The 26,508-nt window shown below is 40.0% G+C and overlaps 2 protein-coding genes across 4 annotated transcripts in view; one reads left to right on the top strand and one right to left on the bottom strand.

The window, feature by feature from the left end:
• Positions 1 to 16,012, bottom strand: part of LOC117753113 (zinc transporter ZIP11-like) — a 115,630-nt gene extending 99,618 nt beyond the window's left edge. For 2 of the 3 annotated variants that reach the window (XM_034571001.1, XM_034570999.1), the window contains exons 1-3: positions 15,936 to 16,012; positions 13,658 to 13,775; positions 12,328 to 12,366 (exon numbers count right to left, since the gene is read on the bottom strand). In XM_034571001.1, coding sequence (XP_034426892.1) covers positions 12,328 to 12,366; positions 13,658 to 13,765 — 147 coding nt within the window. In that variant the 5' untranslated portion in view covers positions 13,766 to 13,775; positions 15,936 to 16,012. Of the gene's footprint in view, positions 1 to 12,327; positions 12,367 to 13,657; positions 13,776 to 15,746; positions 15,902 to 15,935 lie in introns of those variants that run through there. The other variant, XM_034571000.1, reaches the window with a different exon arrangement.
• Positions 16,013 to 21,101: 5,089 nt separating this feature from the next.
• On the top strand, positions 21,102 to 24,040 carry LOC117753388 (somatostatin receptor type 5). The gene has a single exon (XM_034571465.1). The coding sequence runs from the start codon at positions 21,519 to 21,521 to the stop codon at positions 22,536 to 22,538; it is 1,020 nt and encodes a 339-aa protein (XP_034427356.1). The 5' UTR covers positions 21,102 to 21,518; the 3' UTR covers positions 22,539 to 24,040.
• Positions 24,041 to 26,508: the final 2,468 nt, after the last annotated feature.

Genomic DNA, 26,508 nt, shown 5'->3' on the forward strand with positions numbered 1-26,508 from the left:
AAAGTAGGGAGAAAATAGGTGCAATACTGATAAATAAAGATAGATATTGGTCGTTCTGAAGGCCTGCTCCGAGAGATTAGTGTTGATGGTCATATTTCTACAGTTGAGAGATTAGCAAATGGCTCTTTGAAGGTGAAGATGGAAAGACGAGTGCAGAGACACGCATGAACTATAGATGTAAAATAACCTGAAACAAGATTGTGAAGGTCTGATTTTCAGCTAAACCCTTTTCCATGAGATTGGAGTGGATCGTAAGGGTAACTCTGAGAACCAATTAATCATAAAGTTTTGTCATGTAATACATTGTATTTTACAGAAGATTAATTACATCCTAAAATAGTAATTGCGAGGGACAATGACAAAAGACAAGACAACAGACAAAAATGTATCATTGACAGACAATTCAAAACCATTCTAGAAAAATTGCAATGAGGGAAAAAATCCCTGAATATGTTCCCATTAAACCTGACAAAAACTGGTTATCTGATTTATTACTTAATATAATGCTACTATTATCCATTAGGACATTCCCTTTTGTATGCAGCAACAATGCAAACTGCTCTGGACACACGCAGCAACAATGAGTCTTCAATACATTTAAAAAATGTCTATAATAGGTTGTCTCTTCAAAACCAATCAAATCATGCATGCATCAAAGCCTTGTCTCCAGAGTAAAAGAAATGAAGAAATGAATGCATCACATAATCTAAGGAACATTATTGTTCAACAATGCTAAAGCCCTGAGGAGGAGGCGATTTACCTGAGTGGCTTCTGAGATACAGATAAAAAAAAGGACATGTTCCGATTGAGAGTCAAGGGAAAACGTCACGTCACTATGCATTTTGCGAAAGCCGCCAATAACATTATCAATCTCCAAGGATATATATTAAATAATTCAGTCAGTCAGTCAGTCAGTCAGTCAGTCAGGGGAGCACAAACCTAGAGAACTGTTCATCTTATTAGTTTTACACTTGGCATGTGTGGGCCCAGGGAAGTGCAGTGTTGAATTTGGTGCGGTTTGGACCCGTGATACGTTCAATATTGATAAAATTTGAATAAACAGGCAAACAACTGATACTCCAGTGTCCGGTGTTCTGTGTACTGAGCCAAACAGCTCATTGTGCAGCAGTGGTGGTGCAGTTTCAGGGTTCTGTAGACTGAGTCCTGCAGCCGGTCTTTACTTGTCAGGGCTCAATTACTGCAGGTCACTTTTACAGTTTCAGAAAAGAAAGCTCCAACCAGCATCACCATAGCTCAAGCAAACAGCCCATTCCAAGCAATTTCACCAAAGCGCACAGCATGACATGTCTGAAAGCAGAAATCCTGCATTATGAAACTGGTTTAATAACATGGATTATGCTTTTTCCACAGTGTTTTCAACACTTAAGTACAGAATGAAGGTAATTCTACATAATTAGGAAAATATATGCTGATGCATGTTTAGTATTTCTATAGTTAGACTGCTTAATGAGTACCCAAAGTGTCTCTGCCCGAAAAGGTCACACTTAAGTACTTGTTGGTCAAATTAATTTGCATTCTAACCATTCAGCTGAAACCTTTTATACAACAGAGTGCTGAGTACTGTTTCCATAAAAATAGAATGGTATGTAATTTATTTGACCAGTGGAAGAAAAGCAGAGATAAAAGTACAGGAAATATATTATCAGTAAAGCAGTTAAAGCTTTTCTTTGCATGTAAAGCAAATACTTAAATCCCTAATTGGACATATAACACTTTAATACTGATTTACTCCTATTTATTTTATACTTAAAAATTTGCACTTGGTTTCTTACGTAATAAATCAGGAGAATCCCTTGCCAATTCCGCTGGTTCACAGCATTACACGACATGACATATGGAAGACATAAAGTCTCCCCAAAAGTGAAGCCAAAGTATCTTGATCACCCCCTGGTGGCTGGCTGCAGTGTTGGTCATAAAACCTACCACCTCCGTGTTACTGAATGGGACATGGATCAAACTGAAGAGTCAAAGAACACATCAAATAAATCAAACAAAAGTTGGAACAATAAAGTAATTAAGATTCATCCTACAGGGAACACAAATCACAAGATTTGATAGCAATCCGTCCAAACCAGACCAACACTGGGTTTTCTTAAGTTTAAGTGGCTACGATGTCTTCAACAGTCGTGAACTGCAGAGCAAATGCAAATATTGCCCTGTTTAATAATACAAGCACGACCCTGTTAGTACACGATTTCCCAACGACTAGGAATTACAAACCTCTGGGCATATATAGGGGTGTCTTAGTAAAGGGAGATGTTCTCAGACTCTTTTCTTATGTAGATTTTCTCACCACAGTTTAGAATCAAAGCCATCACTGACAAGCTTATCTTTAGCCTGGCAGCTACTAGATGGCTCGGGTGTAAAGGTGCTACACTTGAGTGTTAAAGTCAAATAGCTCAGAGAATGGTTTCTGGAAGCTACACTGCCATTCTCACAGCCCTGCGCTCTCGCTAGTGGGGATATGAATTAGTGCTTGGTTTCAATCTCTGAATACTAATTCGATCAGTGACATTCAGCCTGTTTTCCAGTAGCAGAACATTATGCCACAGGGCTGTTCAAGTATACTATAAGAAGCCCGAAGCTCTACATCGTTCAAGGATAAAATAATGTCTAATATTGACTTACAGCAGTTACTACAGCAATATGTGATCATGGTGGCACAGAAAATGTCTTAAATTGTATCAACCAGAACCACTAATACAAGACAGATTCAGAATAAGAATATTTTTTACCAAACAATTGAGAAAAACAAAACAGAAATTAGAACCCATCATAAAACACGCTGCATCCAGAGTATGTAAAAACAACAGATTTGCCCTCAATAACCCTGTGCACACTATCTCACACTTTTCGTGCTGGTCTGGTGCGATTGCTTCATTAACACACGCATTCCTGCTTTCCCTCAACAACTTGTTATGTAGCCACTCAACGCTGCAGTCAATCAGACAGGAGAATTCAATGATTTCAATGCAGCGCGACTAATACTTGTGATGGAAAGGTGAGGAGATGGCTTAGGATAAAGAAATTCATTCGAAATTCTAGATACGCAGTGAGAGAGGGTGAGAGAAGAATATTGATATTAAGGTAAGGCCTACATTTCCTCACAAGGAACATTAACAAACATACAGGTCCATACCTTATTGGTTTTCATGCATCAAATTGTTTTACTTGCTCCATTTTAAAATGATGATTTCATTTTTCTGATGATTTTATGACTATTCTGTTTTATTTTGCTGCCATTGTAGAGCATTTTGTAACATGGATTTTGAAAGGTCCTCTATATAACGTTATCCTCTATAACTCTTCATAATCTGTACGAAAGAACATAAATACAAAGGCAGAGTGTCTGTTGTGTCCATATTATTAAATTAATCCATTTGCTGCCATTTAAACTAGAAAAAAAACTACATTGAATGGGTTTTTAAAAAGTAATAATGCAATGATTTCATTTCCAATACACAAAACATTATATTCTGTTTGCATCCACATTTTCACACAGTGAGAGACCATGTGGCAAAAGCCGCATGCAACTCTTGTTAAGTATTTGTAATAGGTACTGTCTAACCCTCAGGATGCCAACGCCTATTCTTCTAGAACACAACATGTACTGGATCTGGCAGCGGCACAGCAACAGAAGTAAAGTCCATATGGACAAATGCCTGGACCTCTGCTCCAGCTCCTTCAAGCTCAGCTGCTGTGCACCCAGTGGATCCATGGATGAGACCTCTGAATGCTGAAATCTGAGAAAAATAACACCCCAAAAATAAAAAAATAAAAATCCTGTAAGGTGTTGTTACATAAATGCCGCTTATTGGCGAATCCCTCTCCTTAACACTGGATTTCAAGGTTTGTACATAACAAGCACCACTTGCTGTGCCTCAGCACATGAATTTTAAATCATTTTAAATTAAATATAAATCTCAGTACGTGAGGGCATTCAGAGAAGTGGATCCACAGGGTGACGAACATTGCAAACGCTCTCGGCAAGAAGGAACCGTTTCTTTGGAGTAAATTCCATCGATGTGTTTTTTAATTATAGGTCTTTATATTGATGTGTTTTTTAGCAGTGAGGGAAACAGATGCACAGAATGCATGTAGAGAATGAGAGTGCTAACAGTGAAACCTAGTGAGCCTCATATAAGCTTGTAAAATGACTTGGTGTGACTTCTCTTTCGTGAGAGGAAGACGTGACAGTTGTGTAAGAAGCTTACTATGAAAGGAGTGGATGATTTCCATTAAGACATAATAGACATGTCAAATTCAATGAAGCTATTTTCTGACTGCAGGCTGCTCTCGAATCAGTACCTTGTTGCAGTAACACACACAAAAACGCACACACATGGAAGCAAGCCACCATGCCTGACTATCTTGAGGAATTTTGGTTCAGTTTCTTGCTTGAGGAACTGTGAACCTTAAATTACAACACGTTATTGGTTTTCGACTGGAGCTTTCAGCCATATCATGGGCGTCATCAGTGGATGATTTGCTCAGCTGTCATGGAGATTATCTGTCACCATCTCATCGACAAATAAGTAAAACCACCTGATGCGACATACTTAGATAACAACTAACATCGATCCAGGACAATCAATCAACCGCTGATATCAAAAAGATGACCTTCACAAAAGTTATACTCCATCTCTATTTGTGTATTTGACAACACAATTTTTCTAGTGCATTTCTTTCCACACATTTCAAACCCAGGAATTTATAGAATACTGTAGTGCCATGTTCGAGCTTTAACAGGCAATAAACGCAGTGACATCCCACTCTTTTAGAAAATGTTCTTCTTGATACATATTCAGCACTAGAAGGGTACTCAGAGAGCCCAAACCTCTGCCAAGGCTAAGTATCCTTATGAAACCACATTTTAATTCACTGGTCTCAAAGGCATGCAATGTAGTTCTCTTTCACTGTGTACCTGACCTGAATCTGTAGCGTGTGACATCAAGATTTGACATCAAGTTTTTGCGTAATCCTGCTTACAAACAAAAAACGCAGAACCCCTCTCCCCTCTAAATGCAGCAGATATGTATTTTTGAAAACTTTGGGCAAGTTGAAGAAGCATTTTCTACTCTGAGGCTGTTGTAATAGGGGCAGGGAAGAACTTATGAACTTGGTTTTTCTGTAATTGTGGGGTGTAAACCTCTAGAGCAGTGTTTGTCGACATGTTTAACATTTTCACTACTTTTTAACTGCACAAAACACAGTCCACTGACATTTTATTCACACCTCCAGTACTGGAAACATCTACCATTTCTTACAAATTCTGTTCATTACTGTAAACAAGTAGTTTACATTGGCCAGTACATTCTGAAGGAAATGTATTACAGGCTGGATTGCATCCACTGGCAATAGTCGGTTTTGTTCCAGTGCTGCAGGTAGTGTGACGTTCATACACAGCAGTGAAAACTAATTGGCCAATGAAAATTGTTAATGCATGAGTGTAATTCGTGCAAGACAGCTGGAGACGCCATTATAAACTGTCTGTGGATGACTTACTGCTGTGTTATATCTAATGAGCCTTAAACAGATGAAATACAAACGTAAATGTTCTGCGTAATAACTTCAAGTGACAGAAGATTGAGCTTAAATGTTGCTCATCAACGCCTCTATGTCTCTAACACTCCTGTCCAGGAATTACCAGCATCATTACTTAAAACATGCCAAAAGAGGTGGGCCTGGAAGAAGAAGAGGTAGAGATATAAAATCAAAGAAATAGGGGGAGGGTTTTTTTTATTTTTCACATAAGGTCACACAGACTATGATGCCATGATGCATGATGCAATTTTTTGCTATGATAAAGACTGAGTGGTGTGATTTAGGGGGACAGCAGATGCAAAGCATGGGAACAGGACGGCGTCTGAATCAGACAAAAAGCATGACGCACCCACCATGTCACACACACAAAAATGTATTCCTCCCATGTTGCACATTATTGTGCTGGACTTGAGAATGGCTCTCCTGTTGGGAACTGTATATTCTGTGGCACAGGTTCAACTCTAAGGCACTGCACTTTGTGTGTGTGTGTGTGTGTGTGTGTGTGTGTGTGTGTGTGTGTGTGTGTGTGTGTGTGTGTGTGTGTGTGTGTGTGTGTGTGTGTGTGTGTGTGTGTGTGTGTGTGTGTGTGTGTGTGTGTGTGTGTGTGTGTGTGAGCACATAATTTGGAAAACAAAGTTTGCAAACCCATTGAGATTTGTCACATAATTTGAAAGACCTTCATGTCGGTTACAATCAAAACCACAAATGACACAAAAATCACTGCATTGTTCTGGTCCACAGTGAAACATAGCAGAGTTTAAACTAATTTAAACTGCCACTAAGTAGACTGATACCTCCAGCAAGGCCCAACAGTCCCCTCAAATTAAATCAAGCTGCACCAAAGTTGTTCACACTCATCGATACCAGTCCCCTAACCATGCCTGATTTTCTTTTTTTTAAGATCAATGAAATAGATCCAGATTGGTGTGGACCAAAATGTAATGGGGTCGTTGATGACCCATAACGCATCCTTCCACTAGGTTTCGTAGAAATCTGTTTAACCAGTCAACAAACAAAGAGACATGGGTGAAAACATGACCTCCTTGGCGGAGGTAACAAACACAGCAAATATAAAAATGTATGTGAACCAGAAACATCAGAAGCTAATTGGAGTTGGCAAACTTTGAGTCTAGTCAATGAAATGAGATTTGAGCTGTGTGTTAGCGGATCTTTGACTTCTTAAAAAACACCCAAACATAATGATGACTTACTTTACACAAAGCATGACTCAAGTGTCCTTGCAAGTTTCACACTGGTGCAGTTGTCACTTTCTTATCCGGTGCATTTGTTATATATTAATAGCAAATGCACTTGCAGCCATCTGAATGCCCATGGACGTGCCCAACAATAACTAAGACAGTAATATGAGCCAACATAAGCTTGATACACACAGAGATAGTCTGCTCACACACACTTTCAATTAGTGCAAGATGAGATCGGTCTCTTCTCACTACATGCTAAATCTGACATTATAATGGAAATCTGGCTTTTAAACCGAATGAAAGTTGGCACTCTGTTTGATTTATTGCATTTTCTGCACGAAATACATCCGTGATTAATAATGTACAACCTGTTTGAACGAGCACCTGGCACAGCGCCCCTTTCTGTCTGATGTTCAACTAACAAAAAAGGATTCAGACATGCACTAAATACAGATTCGACCATGTATTACAATGATTAAAACATGGACCTTTCAGTTTGCCATTCACAGGAAGGATGTGCTGATGTGACGGTAGCACAGAGTAGTAGAGAAAGTCAGAGAGGAATAATTGGAACGGGTTCACATCTCTTTTCATGACACACATAACATGAAAGCATGGAGCATGGTGTCCATGGCAGATCCCCTCAGACAAAGCCACTGATCGCCCAAAAATAACTGCAATGGCACTCATTTGAGCGCAGCCCTCCAGCCCAACAGTCTCTTTAAATTCAATCAAGCTGCACCAAATTGCACACACTCATAATTATAAATTCCCCTAATACGGCTCATTTTTTCCCATCAAGATCCACTATCTTATGTGAGCGGTTCTCTTGTCTCATCCTTCCACCAAGTTTCGTGGAAATCTGTTCAGAAGTATTTTGCATAATGCTGCTGGAAAAACAAACGAACCAACCTACCAACCAACAAACTAACCTAGTTGGCGCAGGTAAAAAGTATCATTACAGAACTGTAGTGTGCACGTTGTCTAATGGGTGTGTTCACTAAAAACACAAAAGATTTCAATTGTTTGTGTGTTATAACGTCAAGCACATTGCTTCTGTCTCTACTTGTTAGGTAGATGAAGATGAGATCTAATTTTATGGCACATTTTACATTCTCTCCCCTTGACCTTGCCTCTGTAATATTTGAATTAAGTGCAGAGCACCAGGCCTGTCTCTGAAATGAGCTGCGACAGGTCCACTGCAATGTGTCTCACTCCTTGACTAACAATTATTCTGTACATTAAAGTCACAGTCTTCATGAGTCAACTCAATATTTCTGCCTACAATTAAATTTGCCTTTCAAACTGACATTTCCTCCAGTCTGATTCAACTAAGTAAGTGCAAAAAGTACAAATATAAATAAATCATTGTCCCGTTTGAAATGCAGATAAAATAAAAAGGAACATGTACTTATAAATTGTAGAACCATGTGCTTACTGTAAATGATTGACCTTGAATGCAATGTGAACATATTGTACAGACAAGTCAGAGTGAGGACTTACAGATGTGAGAAGATTAGAATTGAATTCTCCACTCGCATGTCAGCCTTCTGCAAATATTTAAAAAAGTGTGTTATGTCATCAGACATTCTGGCCAACTCATTAGGGTTCTTGTAAATATTTAGGCGACTCAAAGAGTGATTCTAACTTCTCACAGCAAGAGTAAACCATACCTCCAGTGTTTCTTCAGTGTTTAGACGTTTTGCTTTTCAATGGAGTTGTGACGTGGGAAAGATATCCCAATATCTTTGGGATTTGATTCAGAATCAGTTTTGGATCCAAAACTAATTATTGACTCTATAAATAAAGAAGGGGGCCCAGGCTGCATTTGGTTTTACAGTGCACACCCATGTACAGAGGCATTTATTGCATGTTTTTTGTTAGATGCAATTTTTTTTTGGCACATCAAATACAAAATGTCAGTTTCTTCTATTTAAAAAGTGAAATGCACTAATTTGGAAGCATGTGTTGTTTTTTTTTGCCTGTAGGAGAGTAATGACATTAAATTGTGATGTACATCAGAGTGTGCTCTGGACTCAAGCAGGGTGTTAGGTCTCCAGCAGTGGAAGGATTCTTTCCGCTGTGTTACCATGGTTACCGTCCACAGCATTGTACAGACACAGCTCGCTTGAAATGAAACCGATTGCGGGCCAAGTTATTTTCTTCACTTCTGTCAAGTTAGTGCAGAACTTTGGCGTCTGTCTTCGCTCCAAGACCTTGGGTGATGGCATATCATATCAATACTTTACCTTCATCTGACAATGCTCATTAGTAAGTGCTTTATGAAAACTATAGGATGATTCTGGTTTGGGTGCATTATATACTGCATGTGTGTTGTGCGGAGTCCTGTGATTCAGAATGGTATAAAATAAGAATTTTGTCCAGAGCTCCAGAAATAATCAATAATAGACTCTCCTGGTCCAATCACCAGCGAGATTTTTGGTGGATAATACTCTATCAGTCAGTAATTTAGTATAATTACTATTATTAATAGTACTAGGATTTATTAATAATTATTGTATTGCAAAATAGGTGCACAATAATTACTTTATGAAATAACTATAATTTTCTTCTGAGTGAACCATCAGTACAAAAGATGAGCAGCTGCATTAGAGAATAAAAGGTTCTCAGAGGAAAAGTCACAAATACAATCATGTGTTCATAAACATATAAGGAGAGGATTTAAATAGGTCTCCCAAGCTGTATTTTGATGGGAAGCATCTGATCAAAGAGATTCAATTTCTGTTGTGTAAAGAAACATTCGCAGTATTTTGACCATTTCAACTTCAACTTCTCTGTCATTAGTTGAATCATGCAGAAAGTGAACACAAGACTGTGTACATAATTATTATTTCAAGGGTGAAGGAACTAAGCATCCCATCCACCATTGCAAATAATCCCCTCACTACACCCAAGGATTAAGCGTAGTGTAGTCTTTCTCCAAAGCTTCTTAAAACGCAGTTGATCATTCAACCGATGGCTGATAATCAATATCTCTATTCAGAAAATGTTTAACTTTGCAGAGCCACACTGTTGAGCTCTGCAGCTCTGATTCACCCCCGGTTAAGCTCTTGGCCGAAGCATTGACAGCTAAGGACTGAAGGGTATTGTAGTATTTAGCGCCATCCACCATATAAAACTGACAGACGCAAATTTGAAATCACGAAAAGTCATGACCATAACATTGATATTGTCGTATTATCTGGGAGACGTCTTCTCTATTTTTAAATTCAGGGCAATTCCAATAAAAGAGAATTTAAGGATGGTAAAATACTTGTGCAGCCAGCTGCCCCTCAAACTTTATAACTCTTTCTTTTTTAATCTTTCTTTTCTAAATCCTTCCTCAGGTGAAATTTCCCTCTGAAATTTCAGACCAAGGAATGTGAGACTGTGAATTTTGGTATTACTTTTGCTCAATAAAAAAGTAAATTATAAGAGGGCTGGAGTGATGTGAGGTATTTCTGCTTCTGCTGACTATTATCCAGGACTGAAAGTAGCACCATCACTTGCTGTCGAACATTCCCTCCCTCTACTTTACAACCTGGTTCCCACTGTCAGATCGACCCTCCATCTGAGGCCTAATAGAAATCCCAAGGCTGGTCAGGGCATTCTTCTTTGGAAATGGCATAAATGGAGAACCAATCTACTCGCCCCGTAATGTCAGAGCCATGACCAGTTTAAAAAACAATTCATGTCGAGTACATACATACAAAAGTCTTTAATCCACTCCCTAAATAACCATTTGAAACCAAAAGTAACCTGATCAAATGTAAACAAACATGAGCCTTGGTTCAGACTATCAGGTGTAAATTTCATCTAATACTATCAACATAATTATCAAGAGTTAAAACTTAAATAGAAATAAATTACTATTAAAGCATAAAATGCTGTAAATTGTGTCTATAATTTGTTCATGCTAAAGAACTAAGTTAATCGAAAATATATTTCAGAAAGATCATGTGTGCAATTTATAAGAGCAAAGCTGATATCTGTCGATATATTTCATTTGAATGTAAAATATATATAATTATCGCCAGGGTTGAAAACATGTTAAAACCAAACCAGAGAAAAACTGAGATAAGGAAGTGATGGAGATTAGATTAATCTTTCCTTTCCTCTCTCGTTCTCAGGGAAACGTGGACAATTTCTAATCGTTTGACATTAGTCTTATCAAATCACTTATCGGAGCTTGTAATAATTAACAACCTCAGAATCACCACTGGGAATCTTAATTTATTTTCCATTCAGGACTACAAGTTGTAGAAGTTCTCTTCTGAAAATAAATGATGTTACTACTGTATTTACCGAAGATGAGAAATGTACTTGAACTTGGGCTCATAGTTTAAAAAACAAACACCTCAGTTCACCTCAGCTCCGCAAAGCCTTTTAGCATCTTTCAGCTCATTGTTATTGGTTTTCTCTACCCACAAATTCACTGGTTTGGTTCAGTCTCCAGGCTTTCCAGACACAGCAGAAAATCCGATACCGTAAATATATAATATAAATTGGCAGATATCAAAAATTAGCAATGATTCCAAATAGGTTGGTATCAAACCTTTATGACAAAGAAATGCAATTTAGGCCTAATATTTTACAGTTTAACCATGAACATTAATTAAAACACAAACCAAATATTAAAAAAACCTGAATTAAAACATTAACATATTTTTATGTAAAATATAAACATAAATGCACATCTGCAAAATCTGGAAAATAAAGGTTTTCATATCTGCGCATATATCTGCAAACAGAAATGCTCGACCAGATTGTCTGTAAAAGGCTCATATAGGCTGATTTTTATCGGCCAACCTATAAATCTGTCAGGCTGTAGTAAATATACTAAAGCATTTCAGAGCTAAAGAGCTAAAACAGGGGGAAATATTTAATATGTTAACAGCTCATTGCGATGCAGTGTCAGGAAAGTTAATTCATGCACATTCATAAAGGCTCTGCATCTCGGATCAAATGAATTTGTGCATGTTTATCATTTCCCTCCTCTGATTAGCAATAATAGTTGAACACCATCGCTGCAGCGCTGCTAAATCCCAAAGGAGATATGATGCAAGACAAATTTCATGGGTTTATAAAACTGGAAAAGGGAATTTTGTTATTTAAATAGACGTCACCCTGAGACTTCACACTTCAGTGCCGGCTCAGATTTCCTACTGAATTTTCTTCTCTGAGACACTTGATGAGCATTGGCTGTGTACAGATTCCCCTGAGGGAAATCAAACAAATGTAATTGTAAGAGTCAGATAGCGGATTCAGGGGATGTTTTTCTATTGCAGCATTATACCTCTTTAGACATGATAAGGCCAAGTTCTCCTTCAGGGGAACACTTATCTTAAACTTTTATGAATAAACGTGGCATCTGAATGTGTCATGCTGAATTTCTCTGGAGGAGAGTCAGCCTGCCAAAGTGAAATGCCCAAAAACTCATCAGCATCTCCTGCAGCATCCTCCTACAGGTCGTAAATATGTGTGTGTATGTGTGTGTGTATGTGTGTGTGTGTCTCAGTTAGAAAAAATAATAAAAAATACAGAAAAAAATCGAACTCACCCCAGCTGCAAAGCCTAAACTTCCATCCAAGATGCGCTTCTGAAAAGAGCAGACAAAAAGACGGATTGTTTACAAGTCAGTTAAATCAATATCCTCAAACCCGGACAGTGTAGCATCTAGCCCGTCAGTAGATCACTTTACTGTTGACTTGGACTGGAAAACAGGCAACATGTCCTGAGAGTTGGACGTTCAAAGATAACAGAAAAGTACAATCTATGAGCAAAACCATTCTGTCAGTAGAGGGATTGCATGTTAGGTATTTAACGCTGGCAAAAGTCAAATCAACAGCTGCTGAATGGCTTTGTGCATCTGAAAACAAATCAAGCCAACATAAATAACATATGCTTTTTGTATGTGCTGTTCACATCTGGGAAATAATTATTCACTGGTACATGACGCATTTTGTAAATTAATGCATTATTTGCCACTGTGATCTAACATAAAGAAAACCACATTAAAGGAATAGTTTACATAAATAAAAAATACGCTTATGTGTATTCTCCCCAAGTGATAAAGCAGAAGATAGAATACCACTCTCATAGCATCTGTCATTACAATGTAAAGCCAGGAAACTGTTAGCTTAGCTTAGCATTAAGACTGCAATCATGGAGAAAGCAGCTAGCCAAGCTAATGTGATGCAGCCTCATAATTATAATCATAATAACGGTGTCAAAGTCATCGCCGGTGTAAATGTGATAAATCAACATCCTTATTATAGAAATAAAGCATTTTTGTTGTCTTCAAATGCTCAGTTATGCTGTTACTACTTGTCCTTACACAGGTTATCTTATAGCAAATTAAACAGTTAAACAAAATTATTGTTTCAGCCCATCAGCCAGACGGGGACACAATTTAGTAGATAGCCGATCCCACGAAACAGAAGCCAAACTGAACATCACTATCATTTTAACATTTTTGTCCGAATCTAACCCAAGTGCTGATGAGCTTGGGTCGGGAGCGTGCACTCTGTTACGCCAGAAAGATATCACTATCAAGACAGGATTGAAAATTTAAAAGTAATACCGTGATATAATACTGTCACCTTTCAAAAAGTGAAAAATCCCGTGATATATACAGTACTTCAGGTCATATCAAGCACCCAAACTGTGATACTTTTGGACAGAGCCACGCTAACAGTTTCTGCTTTTTCCAGTTTTTATGCTAGGCTAAGCTAGACAACTGCTGCCTCTAGCAACATATTAACTATATTTACTGTAGAGACATGGGCATGGCATCAACTTTCAAATAGGTATATTCCCCAGTGCAGAAAAGTAACCCCTTTAAAACAGTGTGTGAGGTGTTCCCTGAAGCTCAGAGTGACAGTTGGTACCTGGCGGCTGGAGAAGACGAACACCAGGGCGGCTCCGGCGGCGGTCAGACCCCAGGTGAACAGAGTCCCCAGCAGGGCCTGGGTCACAGGGGTGTAGCCTTCAAGCATGGCGCCACAGCTGGACACACAACAGACACACACTCAAGTTATCCTATTGCATTCAGTTTACACTGGAAGAGGTTGCAGAAAATATCTTTGGGGGAAAACATTAGATGGATTAAAAGCTTACAGAAACCACTCCTTTTTGAATTAGTCCTACAAGCCTAAAGTAAATATTGTCCCTTGTGGATGCTGCCATTGATGCTAAATTTGACATTCAAAAGCAACATAACCACAACACTCCGAGGAAGCTTATGTCTTTGGTGCCCAATACGTATCGACAAGAACAACAACTGAACAGACAACAGAGGAAAGAACAGGAGTACGTGTGCTTCAACGGACTCCTCTTGAATCAATAACTTTGCCTTTAAGCCCTCACATTAGTAATCCAGCACACACCTGCCTGTGTTTGTTTCCGCTTACAGAACAGAAAATGAGCGTCAAATCCTGTTTGCTCAGGATGTTAATATCCCAGACTTTTTTAATTTGCATCTGTGTGGACGGACCTGTTGAGGCCCGCCCAGAAATTACACAGCAGATGATACTGTAGGAAAGAAAAAGCTTATACTTCATGTTCTTCCATGTAAAAGGTACCGGACAGAAATGTGCAGTACGTGCTTTGAATACTATTGTGTAACCACAATACAGCCAAACACAATTTAAGTGGCAGTTTAACAGACAGATAGAAACTCACTTGTGTTTACTTGAGGTTCATCACAGAGGTGAGTTTTGCTTTGAAGCAAACCTGTGTAACTTGCTGAGAAGGGGCCACTGTGATCCCAACTAGACTGACAGGATAAGATTACATCTTACGACAGAATGATATTCCCCTCGTAAAATGTCCCAAATAATGACTTCTCTTGTGACTTCTTTCCCCCTCAAAATGACGTCACTCTCGAAAATCTCTTCTCTCATTAAACCCACTTAGTGAAGGTTAAACCATTAGCAAACCTGTCCCTCCTGTGCGGTTTGATTTTCCAGTTTGATTTTGGTTTGGCTTTGTTTGAAACATTAGGAAGTACTTTTTAAATTAGTGTGTCGGCTTAGTGTAGGCACCTCAGGACTTTGGGATTGTTCCGACTGAAAGTGCAGGGATTTCAAGCTATCTCCGTGATTCAGAGCAGAATCTGTGAAAGCAAGACACTTCCCTAAGAACGCAGGGTTTTTTCTTACGTCAGAAGCTACATGGCTTCACTTGAAAGCAGATTTGACTGTCAGCCCATCACATTCCTAGGTAGAGGATGAAAACTGTTAACTGTTTATGAGTGGTGAAATTATTTAGCAGTGTACGCTGTGGGGAGCAGCTTTCATGTAACCATGCACATGACATTTTCATGAGCATGTGAATCAAAAAATCATTCAATGGGAATATTTACCAGGCAGCAGCAGTGGAAGCCTTTAAGATGTATTGACAACTTCTTATGGCAAAAATGACTCACTAACACTCATGTGTGTGTGTGTGTTACAATGATGTGTGTGTGTCTGTATTTTTATAATAGGTGGTCAGTTTATCCAAACAATGTCTTTTTGAAAAATTGGAGCTAAGTGTGGAAAAATGTTGCTGCGTATTTCTGCATGTGCCCCTTTGTAAACAGAACCACATACCTCAGTCCTTAGGTCCACTGTCACTGTCACTACTTCAACTCTGCTTGAGTGTTTCCATCTTATGTTTGACTGAATCTACATTAACTTCAATATTAATATTTAACTGACAATTTTAGAGACTAGCTGAAGTGCAGCTAGTTTTCTGAGACACATACACATAGTGTGTATAAGTGAGTCTTTGTGAAAACCGATTTACACACACACGCACGCGCGCGCGTGTGTGTAAATCGGTGTGTAAATCGGTAAATCGGCGCGCGCGCACACACACACACACACACACACACACACACACACACACACACACACACACACACACACACACACACACACACACACACACACACACACACACACGTAATGTCTCCAGGTAAGTGACATGACTAACCTGTAAATGAAAGCCAACCGGCTAATTCCTAACACCTGCTCGTCTTGAAATTTGAAATAACGCGGTTGTATGTCACTTCAGCGCTGTTGGTGACATTAGGAGACGTCATACATTAATTCGGCTTCCTTCTCTTTCACCCTGACTCAGTGTTAGTGGTCATTTTTTGGAATAAGTTTCAGTTCTACTCACTTCTCTCCACTGGCACCTCGACTGCTGCTGTATTTACTTCCTACTTCCCGGTACACGTGTCTATGACAGGATAAGCCCCGCCCATACTCGCGGTCTATTGGTCAACACGTTTGACAGCAGCAGTGGTCGGGGGCACGATCATTCATAAAAAGAAATACACGTGAAAAACTCACAATGTGCAGGATTGCAGGATGTGTGTGTGTAGAATTACATACAAATACAAAGACATATATGTATATATAAGTGTGTGTGTGTATATATATTTAAATATACACATATACAAACATATAGGAATAGCCAGACAGATAGATAGATAGATAGATAGATAGATAGATAGATAGATAGATAGATAGATAGACAGACAGACAGACAGACATAAGCTGTTTGAAGGTTAAAACTTGCTTTTGCGATTAGGGTTAAAAAGTAGGATTAAGCTTTTAGTTGTGATAATAAAGATTCGGGTATGGGGCCATTACAAGGATGTGTGTGTGTCTGTATTTTTATAATAGGTGGTCAGTTTATCCAAACAACGTCTTTTTGAAAAATTGCTGCTCAATGTGGAACAATGTTGCTGCTTATTTCTGCATGTGCCCCTTTGTAAACAGAACCACATACCTCAGTCCTTAGGTCCACTGTTACTCTCACTGCTTCAACTCTGCTTGAGTGTTTCCATTCATATTTACAACACTTGTTACTAGTTTCCAGGATTGCTGCTTTCGCTCACCTCTCTGTGGTAATTCGTAGGCATGTTGACCCTTAACCTGTGGACTCATCACCACACATTTTCCCTGATGTTTACCGCCTTTCAACCTTTGGCATATCCTGCAAACACCACCAGAGTGATGTCGTAACAAACATCTGATCGTGATTTAAATTTGGTTTAATCACCAGCACTCACCATCCAAACTATGATCAAACTCTGTTACTGACAATGGAGATAGATCAGTCCGGGAATTTTTCTATTTAAAGTATTCTAAGCATCTTGCTTCCACAGAAAGTTGACTAATAATGTTTTTCCAGTATTTCCCTCTCATAAAAATACACCAGAGGGGTCTAAATTAAAACCACAGTTATCAGCATCCGTTCTCTGAGCTGTTCCACTGGACCTGCTGGGTTGACAGAAAAACAAAATCAGAAACCCTGCAGAGTTGGACATTATCAGCTGGGGATTTTTATTCTTACAAAGGAGTATTTCCTGCTAGTGACTGATATAGGATTTGTCTTAATCAGGGGCCATAAAGGGGCCACAATTTACACAGAGGGACCAATTATATGTCCAACATCCATTCACAATTCCTGATTCAGTTAAGTGCACAAGTCATTCCAAAGTTAGAAAACACACATTCTTAACATATCGTCATATTTATTGTTAGTATTGTTATCAAGTGACTAGTTTAAAAAATGAAATAAAATAAAAAAAGACTACTAACAGGACAGGGTAACCTCAGGGGCCCCTCAGATTTCAGCTAGGGCCACTGCCCCCTTGGATCTGCCCTTGTTTTCTGCCCCTACATTACATACTGTAAACAATAATTGTGCCCTCTTAAACATTTACTCTTGAAATAAATGCAGATTTTAATCTCATCGTCATAATGAAATACTTGTCCTTAAATCCATTTCTGCTGATCTTTGTAATTTTTGTCCATAAGTGGGGCCTACCTGCCAGGAAACTGGTTTGCCTTCCTCCACTCTCTCTCCCCGTTTCACGCTATCCTGTCAATAAAGGTGAAATGTTTGGGGAAAAAAAGATATCTAAAATGTTAAAGGGTAAATCATGTTATAAAATGTAAAATCTCCTGTATCTGCATTGCATTCTTTTAAAAAAGACAAACAGGCCTTTCTGCTTCTTCTCCGATAGGTTTTCAGTCTTTGCAGGATAGTTGAACATCTGTGCAACATGGCGGCTCAAGAAAGAAGCCCCCGCTGTTTGATTCTGAGGAACTGACATCAAATACTGATGTTTACCTGTGATGTGATAGATCTCTGCTGTTTTATGCTAATACAACATCAATACACCGGATGCTGGAAGCATCTCAAAGAGACATCATATTGCATATTTGTTGGGGTCAGTTACTCAGGAAAACACCAGGAAAACACAGGAAAACACCAACAAAGAAAAATCAAGAATCAACAAACATTAGAGAGCACAAATCTCCATATGTCCAACTGGCCACAATAAATCCATCCACTGATGCTTGTAGATTGTGTAAGAGCAGCTTTATCCATGTTATTAATGAAACACAGACAACCAACATTCCCTCAAATATTTTACATTTCTGTGTTGCATTCGAAGCGAGATTTGCAGAGTTCATGAATGACTACGGGTTTTATGGAGAATGTTGCCGGGAAAAAGGATGAAAATAAGCTGACGCACAGAACCAATAAATAAGATCATAAGCTGTGTGGAATTTCCACATTTCCTTTGTGGACTTTCGCCCATTGCCAATTATCTTTTACTGAAAGTGCCCTGTTATGAAACTGTTTTGTAAAATGATGTGATTCATTTTTGCTGGAATAATCATTGTGTGTTATTCCATGACTGCAGATGGGCTCTGCGTTTCATCTGTCATTTTTTTTTTTAGCAGGGCTATAGCAGCATAGCTCTATGGAATTATGGCCTGTCGGTCCACTGCTGTTGTTCATACTGAAATATCTCAAAAACCATTGGATAAGAGCGACCCCTGGCATTACCTGCTGTGTGGGGGACAGATGTCCCAGATCTGAGCCCAGGATTTGATTGGGACAGTTTGGGCTAAGATTTGCTGAGCAACCAAATACTCTGACAACTAGAAAATGTTATTACTATTTTATACCAGCTACGAAGTTTTACTCAATGAAACTGAATGAACTAAATTGCCGACCTTTGTCCCTTGAAAGTAACTTAAATAAACGGACAGGGGGAAAACCACTACGTTTGTTGGTTTGTAGGCAAGATTACAGAAAAACAACGGAACGAACTTTCACAAAACCTGGTGGAAGGATGTGGTATGGGTCAGAGAAGGACTCATTAAATTTTGGTTTGGTTTGTGCTTCCTTGCTGTCAATGACTTGACAAATTAGGGCCTTCAGTCACTAAAAAACAAACACCATTAGCTTGGCTTACAGCAGTGAAAAAAATCGGTTTGCCATTGTTGGAACCCTATCAACTCCCTTGTGCATGGGTTCTGATGTACCTGGACATTGTGTACTGGGAGTATTTGACTGCTTGAGGTCATGGGACAAAGGAATCAATTATAGAGGCTTGATGTTCATTTATTTGTTTATATGTATTTTATATATGTATTTATTTCTATATTTGTGTTTTTGGATAAAAAATCTTTTCCACAGAATAGTTACTGTTAAATCTTTTATAGAATTTTTCAGGTCCAAAGAAAATAAGTCCTCAAGACACTGTCTGTCGTCTGAGTTTTCCTTTTCTCAGTGGATAACCTCGACATCAAATTGATGGGGTTGCACAAACTTTAGACATTTATGGTTCCCAGAAGATGTTTTTGTCTGTGGTGTTTTCATTTCAGAAATGTGAAAGATTAGGTTCACACTTTCAGATTTTAATAAAGACATCACAGACAAGGGCAAGATACAGTGATTGTTTAAATTAGGGGATAACAGCGCACATGGACGACCCACACCAGGATGATATATAGTGTATATAGTGCTGCACTCATGAATCACTCGCAAATTGTGAAAACAAAACAGAAAAGAGAGCTTAACAGAAAAAGCTGGCAATATGTAAGGTGAGTGGGGGTCAGCTGTCAGACAGGCACTTTAGTTAAAGCATTCTGTCCCCTTTAGAATTGTTTATCACCAACATAACAAAGATTAAAAGCCACAGTGTAACTTGAAACCTTCGCTCGTCACCCCACGAGAATCACGTAAGATGGTGTAAAGAAAGAAAAATCCTTGGAGCAAAGTAAAACCTGAGAACTTAGGATATGTTAAGAAAGAGAACAACTTTTCTGATGAATAGCAAAATAGCCCTTTACCTTGAGTGTGCAGATGCGACATGCATTGTATTGCATGTGGCACGCTCTTTTGCTTTATAGTCGGCTCATGCGTCACGTGTGATGGAAGCCAACACGTCTGGTCTGAACATGGAGGTAAAATACTGCCCGTGGAACATGGAGCTGTCAGATTTTTCCAAATATAGCACCCACAAAACAAAGTGTCTCCAGTGATGTTGTAACAGGCATTTATTTCTCCATTTATTTGGGACCAGTTAAAAGTTGAGGGGATGGTATGTCTAGAGAAATCTGTGGCATCCGATGAATGCGCTCTCAGTTAAGGTGTTAAGTGCCTTTGGGGGAATTACTGGATGAAGGTTGAAGACCCGGCTAGTTTTGCTTGCTGTATTGACGGTGGGTGGCGGAACAAACTGGAGGTTCTTTTTTCCTGGGGGATGTTCCCGGGGTATTCCAGCTATGCGTGTCAGAGCAGCAACAGGACGGGGTCATTGCTTATCTTCACCAAGCGCCCCACCACCCCTCCCCTGCTGTCTCATCTCCACTCCCTTGTCACCTTCCCCTTTTTCTCCCTTTTCGCTTCCCCCAATTCATCATAGACGGTGTGTAAAAAACAGTGCGGAAGGCTGGGAGGAGGATGGACGGAGTCGGAGAAGCAGACAACGGCATCTGCATGTCAAATGTCAGAAAACAAAAACCCTGAGAGAATAGACAGGAGGACTTTATCTTTGACTGTCGGCAGATTTACTCAGTCGGGGCTGTAAAGGTGGGTGGCCCCAGCGATGAGATAGTGTTAATAAATGTGTGTGTGCCAGTTGGTTTAGTTGTGTGACCCCCCCTGCTAAACTGTGAAGGAGCCAGAGAAGGGTTGTGGAGTAGGGATGGGGGTGAAGTAAACAGAAGAGGAAAGAAAGATGGAAAGAAAGAGTTATGAAAACAAAAGTATTGTAGCAGATGGGGGCCGGGGTTTACCTTGGAAACAGCATTACAGCAGAGGCACTAGGGAAGCACTCGGGAGGGGGGCATGAGCCAAGCTGGAGTTTATCACAATCTCTGGAGACTGATGGACAAGAAGAGAGGGGGGTGGAAGGGTCCCCCACCCAGTAGAAACACTCCTCACACACTGTGGGGGGAAGAGATATAAAAGGGCTTCCAGGGAGAAGGAGTGCTCAGGCAAGCGTCTGAGCAGGCAGTCCTGCTCATTTCCACATCGCTGTACATCCCTGACAGTGTGTTGACGCAAGAGTGTGTATGTGTGTGTGTGAGAAAGAGTACGAGTGTCTGACAGAAGTGTGCGGTCCCCACCACTCAAGGATTAAACTTGGACAGGTCTCCTTCTCCAGAGGATAAGAAGAGTATTGACTGGATTGGGGAGGTGATGAAGAGCTGCTGAAGCCGGGCTGTCGTTGAACCTGTGAACACTGTTTGATATTTAGGGGGGGTTTCTTTTTTGGTTGTGTTGTTTAGCCCTCTCCCTCTGAGTAGAGGTGAAGAGGTGACTCTGGAAGTGCTTGCAGAGGAATTTAAGCAGAAGCAGAGATTTGATCCCACTGAGCTGCCACTGGTCTGCGGGCAGTTTTGTGTTTTTATTCTCTTTTAATCATTCCCTTGATGCTGAGGCAGAATGGACGGCTCCTCTCTGTTGGACACCAATTACAATGACACTTACGTGGATGAGCGTTTTTACTACGAGGACAACATTGATGCGTTTGGCATCACCATGGCCATTCTCTACCCGTTGGTGTGCATCCTGGGACTAGCTGGGAATTCCCTTGTCATCATCGCCATTGTGAAATTAGACAAAATGTCATCATCCACGACGGTGTATGTTTTCAACCTGGCCCTGGCTGATGGACTCTTCATGGTTGGTCTGCCATTCATAGCGAGCCAGAACTTCCTGAACCGCTGGGTGTTTGGTGACATTGCATGCAAAGTGGTCATGGTGCTGGACGGCATCAACCAGTTCACCAGCGTCTTCTGCCTGACAGTGATGAGCATCGACCGCTACATGGCGCTGGCCGACCCGCTTCGGTTTGCGCGCTGGAGAACGCCGCGCTGCGCAAAGATCATTTCGGCGGTTCTGTGGCTGTTCTCGCTCCTCACCATCCTCCCCATGGCGCTTCACTTCTCGGCGGATAAAGGCCTGTGCATACCAGAGCTCGTCTCGGACACCTGGTGGCTCGGCATCCTCTCTTACACCTTTGTCATGGGATTTGCTCTGCCATTCATGATGATGATCGCATCCTACACGGCGCTCCTGCTCACCCTGTGGCTCCAGCGACTCAGAAGGTCGACACCAAACCAGGAAAGCCACCGGCTGGAGCGACAGGTCACCAGGATGGTGGTGGCGGTGGTGGTCGTGTTTGGTGTGTGCTGGCTGCCGTTTTACACCTTCAACTTCTGCTCCCTGCATCAAAGTGGTCTGGTGCTGACTTTCGCCAGAGCTTTTGAGTGCATGGTCCTTTTGTCCTACTCATGGAGCTGTGCTAACCCCATCCTCTACGCCTGCCTCTCCGATACCTTCAGGAGGCACTTCCGCACCCTCCTCTGCCCCATGGTCAAGTCATCTCCCAGCATGCAGTGCAACACTGAACGGTATGACTTGAATGACACAGGGGCGCGGGATGTCACCATACTCGCATAGAGAGAAGACTAAAGACTGAGTCACCATTTATTTCCATTTCCTGCACTGCATGATACCTTCAACTTATTTACTCATTTGATTGTAATTAACCCTAATTTTAGTTTTTATTTGTTATTTTGGAAACAGTTACAGATTATTGTTGAACATATTTTCTTTAAGCTTGTTATTTCCTGGGTGATTGAGTTCGGTTTCTTCCTAACTGTGTAACCACACATGTGTACACAAGGTGATAACTCATAGCCGTCTCAAATAACAGTGTTTGATATCATGTCTACAGAGACTCCTGGTGATCGCACACTCCACTGTTTGAGTAGTGACTGTAAATCATTCTCACCAGCTGTAAAGTTTACCCTGTCCTCCCTGTGTAAACGAAAGGGTTGGCTTTCTGCTTTCCAATTTCTTTCTCACGAAAAAATGTCTTTAAAGGTCAAGAAAGGCCAAAAAAACATACTTTTTTCATTCATTTTTTTCATTTTGACTTCGAGGATTTTCCATAAAGCTCTTCATCCGACAAATCCCCCCCCCCACTTGTTAAGAGTGCAGACCCCCTCCTCCCCGCTCCGTCTGACTCAGACGTGTTGTATAATTTGTCGTCTAATAACTCAGACGGCCGAGCTGACCTGCTCTAGTGCATCTCCTTATATTGCTTTTCACCAGGAACTAATGAAATGCGGCACAAGAGGCTTGAAGTGAGGACAGGTGGAGTGTAAACAGCGTAGCATGGGTCACATGCCTTTGGCCAAACACCAGCACACAAAGACACACACAGACACACACACACACAGACAGGCCCCTCGACTCCCACAGCTGGTGGCTTTCGAGTGTTGAATAGCGTCAAATGTGTGTATGTTTGTGCCTGGGTGGCCATGTGCATGCATCTCTATGTCTTGTATGTCAAGGTTAGGCCGTAGAAATATATGTTGTTTTCTAACCATGCATTTACATAGACAAACTGCTGCATTATGAATGTAAATTTGTTACACATGTTGACCTCTAGAGGGCACACCAGAGAGCTCACACCTCAAACAACCACTGGATTTTCATTATGTAAACAATAAACATGACGACACGAAATTGGTCTTTGTATTCTGCGGCCAGTTCAGGCAACTGATTATTGGTGGACAAAAAACACAGTTTAAAACAATTTCCAACGTGGGCAGACGTAGCAAACCCAGAATTGATTTCCACATCAACTTACAAAATTATATTCATCTGTCCTCAGCTAATTTGACTGGCATGTTTGTCATACGTTTAACATACAGACCTAGGTAAGTGCAGAATTCCTCTATTAGCATGTCTTCAAAACTTTCCACAATACTGTTTGTACACTGCCCCCTACCTTTCATGCACATATTGCGATTGCATACGGGTAGCGCTAATTTTTGAGGACATGCCAAATGGACCAAGGATATGTGAGGCTGCCATCATGCACACCGGAATGTGTATTTTAAAACAAGTATATGTCCTAACTTGCTGTGGTTTTCTGCTGGACGTTGATTTTCTAAAATCACTTGTGTTTCAGTGATGCTGTGAAATGGATAACGGCATTTCTTATTTAAATTGTATTAAGTTAGCTAAAAACCTTGTGTAATGAAAATTACAGCAGATGAGACATTTTAGAAGCAGTCTTGGGTGTAGCTTGATTAAAATGCTTTTTATGGGGCCAACATTGTAGAAACATTATTTGCACACGTGTAGAGAATTGTGTAACGGTATCTCAACCTGTGTGTGTGTGTGTAACCAGATTCGTAAACGTGTAAAAGAATCAGCAAACGCATGCTGAGATTTACAAATGCGTACAGGAATCTGCAAACGCGTATTCAGAATGTGTGTAATCATATATTAAACATCTGTAAATGTGCAATTACATTTGCAAGTATGTTCAGACTGAATGTGAACGTGTGTGGACAAATCTGCTGATATGTGAATAGATCTATAAATGTGTAGATACATTTTTTACCCGTTTATATAGATATTAATGGCTACAAAGGCAAAATGTTTAGCTACAACAGCTGGAAATATATTTACAACTCAGACGGGCCTATCATTTTAGGATTTTTGCCAAACTTCTGGTGCATCACATGGTCAAATGCGTGGATGCAGGTTGATATGGACAAATCTCCATAAGTATTACACACCCATGGATTGAGATACAGTTACACAACACACACACACACCCACACACCCACACACACACACACACACACACACACACACACACACACACACACACACACACACACTCAAATAACATTGCTATATTATATATATATATAAAAACAACAGACATTCACCTGAATACAAAGAACATTTCATGTAGTAGCAAGTACATGCATCTTTTAATTACCTTCCATTCATGTCAGTACTCTGGTGTCGGCTTTAAAAGCCCCTTTTCAAAGGAATGCATTATGCATCAGAACGAGAGACGACAAATGTAAACACCGTCAACACTGACCGGAGGATCCAATCACAGCATCTGAAGACTCAGATTTACACATGTAAAAAGAAATATCTTTTTCTATTTGCATTAAAAATCTGTGATGTAAATATGTATAAATGAAGTAATCTGTCATAATCTGTATTTTGTAGAGAAATGTATGATATATGATGATATTTGAACATATACCACAGATTTGAGTGTCTCCTTTTTAAACTGCGTGTCAGTGTTCTGTTACTGAACTGTTAGTGATACTAAATGTGAATAAAGACATGTTGCCTGGGCTCGAACTTCACAGATCACTTCATATTAATAATTACTGCAGCCACCCTACTTTCTATCCTATAAGTGCCTCACTTAGATGTTATTGCGATATATTTAGTAAATAATACATTTTTGGATTCCCAAACTGGGTTTCTTCTCAGCCGCCTGCTCCCAGACGTTATCCCGGGGGCTATTCTGTGAACTGGAAAGACTCTGTAAATGTCAAGCCCGCCGTAGCTGCGACCCACTTGTGTCTGCCAGCCTGGTCTTGAAAGAGATAATAAACCCTCACCACAGTCGTCTCCTGAAAGTTTTAAAGAAGCTCAAGTGCCGACGGTAAAGATTACACTCAAAGATACACTCACAAATGATTTCATTGCACAGCTGAAAGAGAAATCATCAGAAGATTGTTTGATTTGGGTTCTAATGTTTTCTGACATGGATTCAGCAGCTAAATGTTTGTTACTATTGGTCAGTAAGTGAGTAACATGTGTTTTTTATCAGTGGTGGAGGAAGAACTAAAATATTTAACTTAATTAATAGTACAAATATATAATGTAACACAATGCATTGTAGGGTTAGGGTTATAGTACAGATACTTGCTGATATATTTTGTGAAGTAAAAGTGAAAAATACTTGAAAATAAATCTACTTTCACCTTCTGTTTTTAGTAAACAAGTAGGAAGTCAGCTAGTATCCACAATTGTCACAGGCTGAAGGCACAGTTAAGAAACCCAACTTAAAAATGGACTCAAAGATTATAAAGACAAGGATTAAATACTCGGAAAACAGGCACTGAACAAAGGGAAACACAGAGACTTGCGTCCTGTCCACACTAATGCAGACATTATGCAATACAAACTTTTCCCTCTGCGTTTAAGCCTCACGTCCTCACTAAAACTGAGATTTTTACAATGGCCTTCTTCTGTTTCTGGGTGTACAGTCAATCAATCCATTAAATATACTTTATTATCCCTAGGGGAAATTTGTCTTGGGCCAAAGTGCTACAGCAGCTGCAGAAGAGTACATTGTAAAACAAACAACAACAACAAAAAACAGTACACAAGGACATATCAGGCAAGACCTAGAATAATACTGAAGAATGAAAGTGAGTTGAATATTGCACCTACCCTAAAAACACTTAAAATGATAAAACACTAACAGGATACACACAAGATAAGCAAGATGAAAAACAGAAACGGCTAACTAGTCAACAGTCACAGGCATCTGCCTGGCCCAATACTATTTGGCGGATCGTTGGCGGGGAAA

The sequence above is a fragment of the Hippoglossus hippoglossus genome, chromosome 19, assembly GCF_009819705.1.
Source record: "Hippoglossus hippoglossus isolate fHipHip1 chromosome 19, fHipHip1.pri, whole genome shotgun sequence".
Lineage (NCBI taxonomy): Eukaryota > Metazoa > Chordata > Actinopteri > Pleuronectiformes > Pleuronectidae > Hippoglossus > Hippoglossus hippoglossus.

Coding starts and splice junctions, on each gene's coding strand:
- LOC117753388 (XM_034571465.1), top strand. CDS start 21,519: ATGGACGGCTCCTCTCTGTTGGACACCAATTACAATGACACTTACGTG.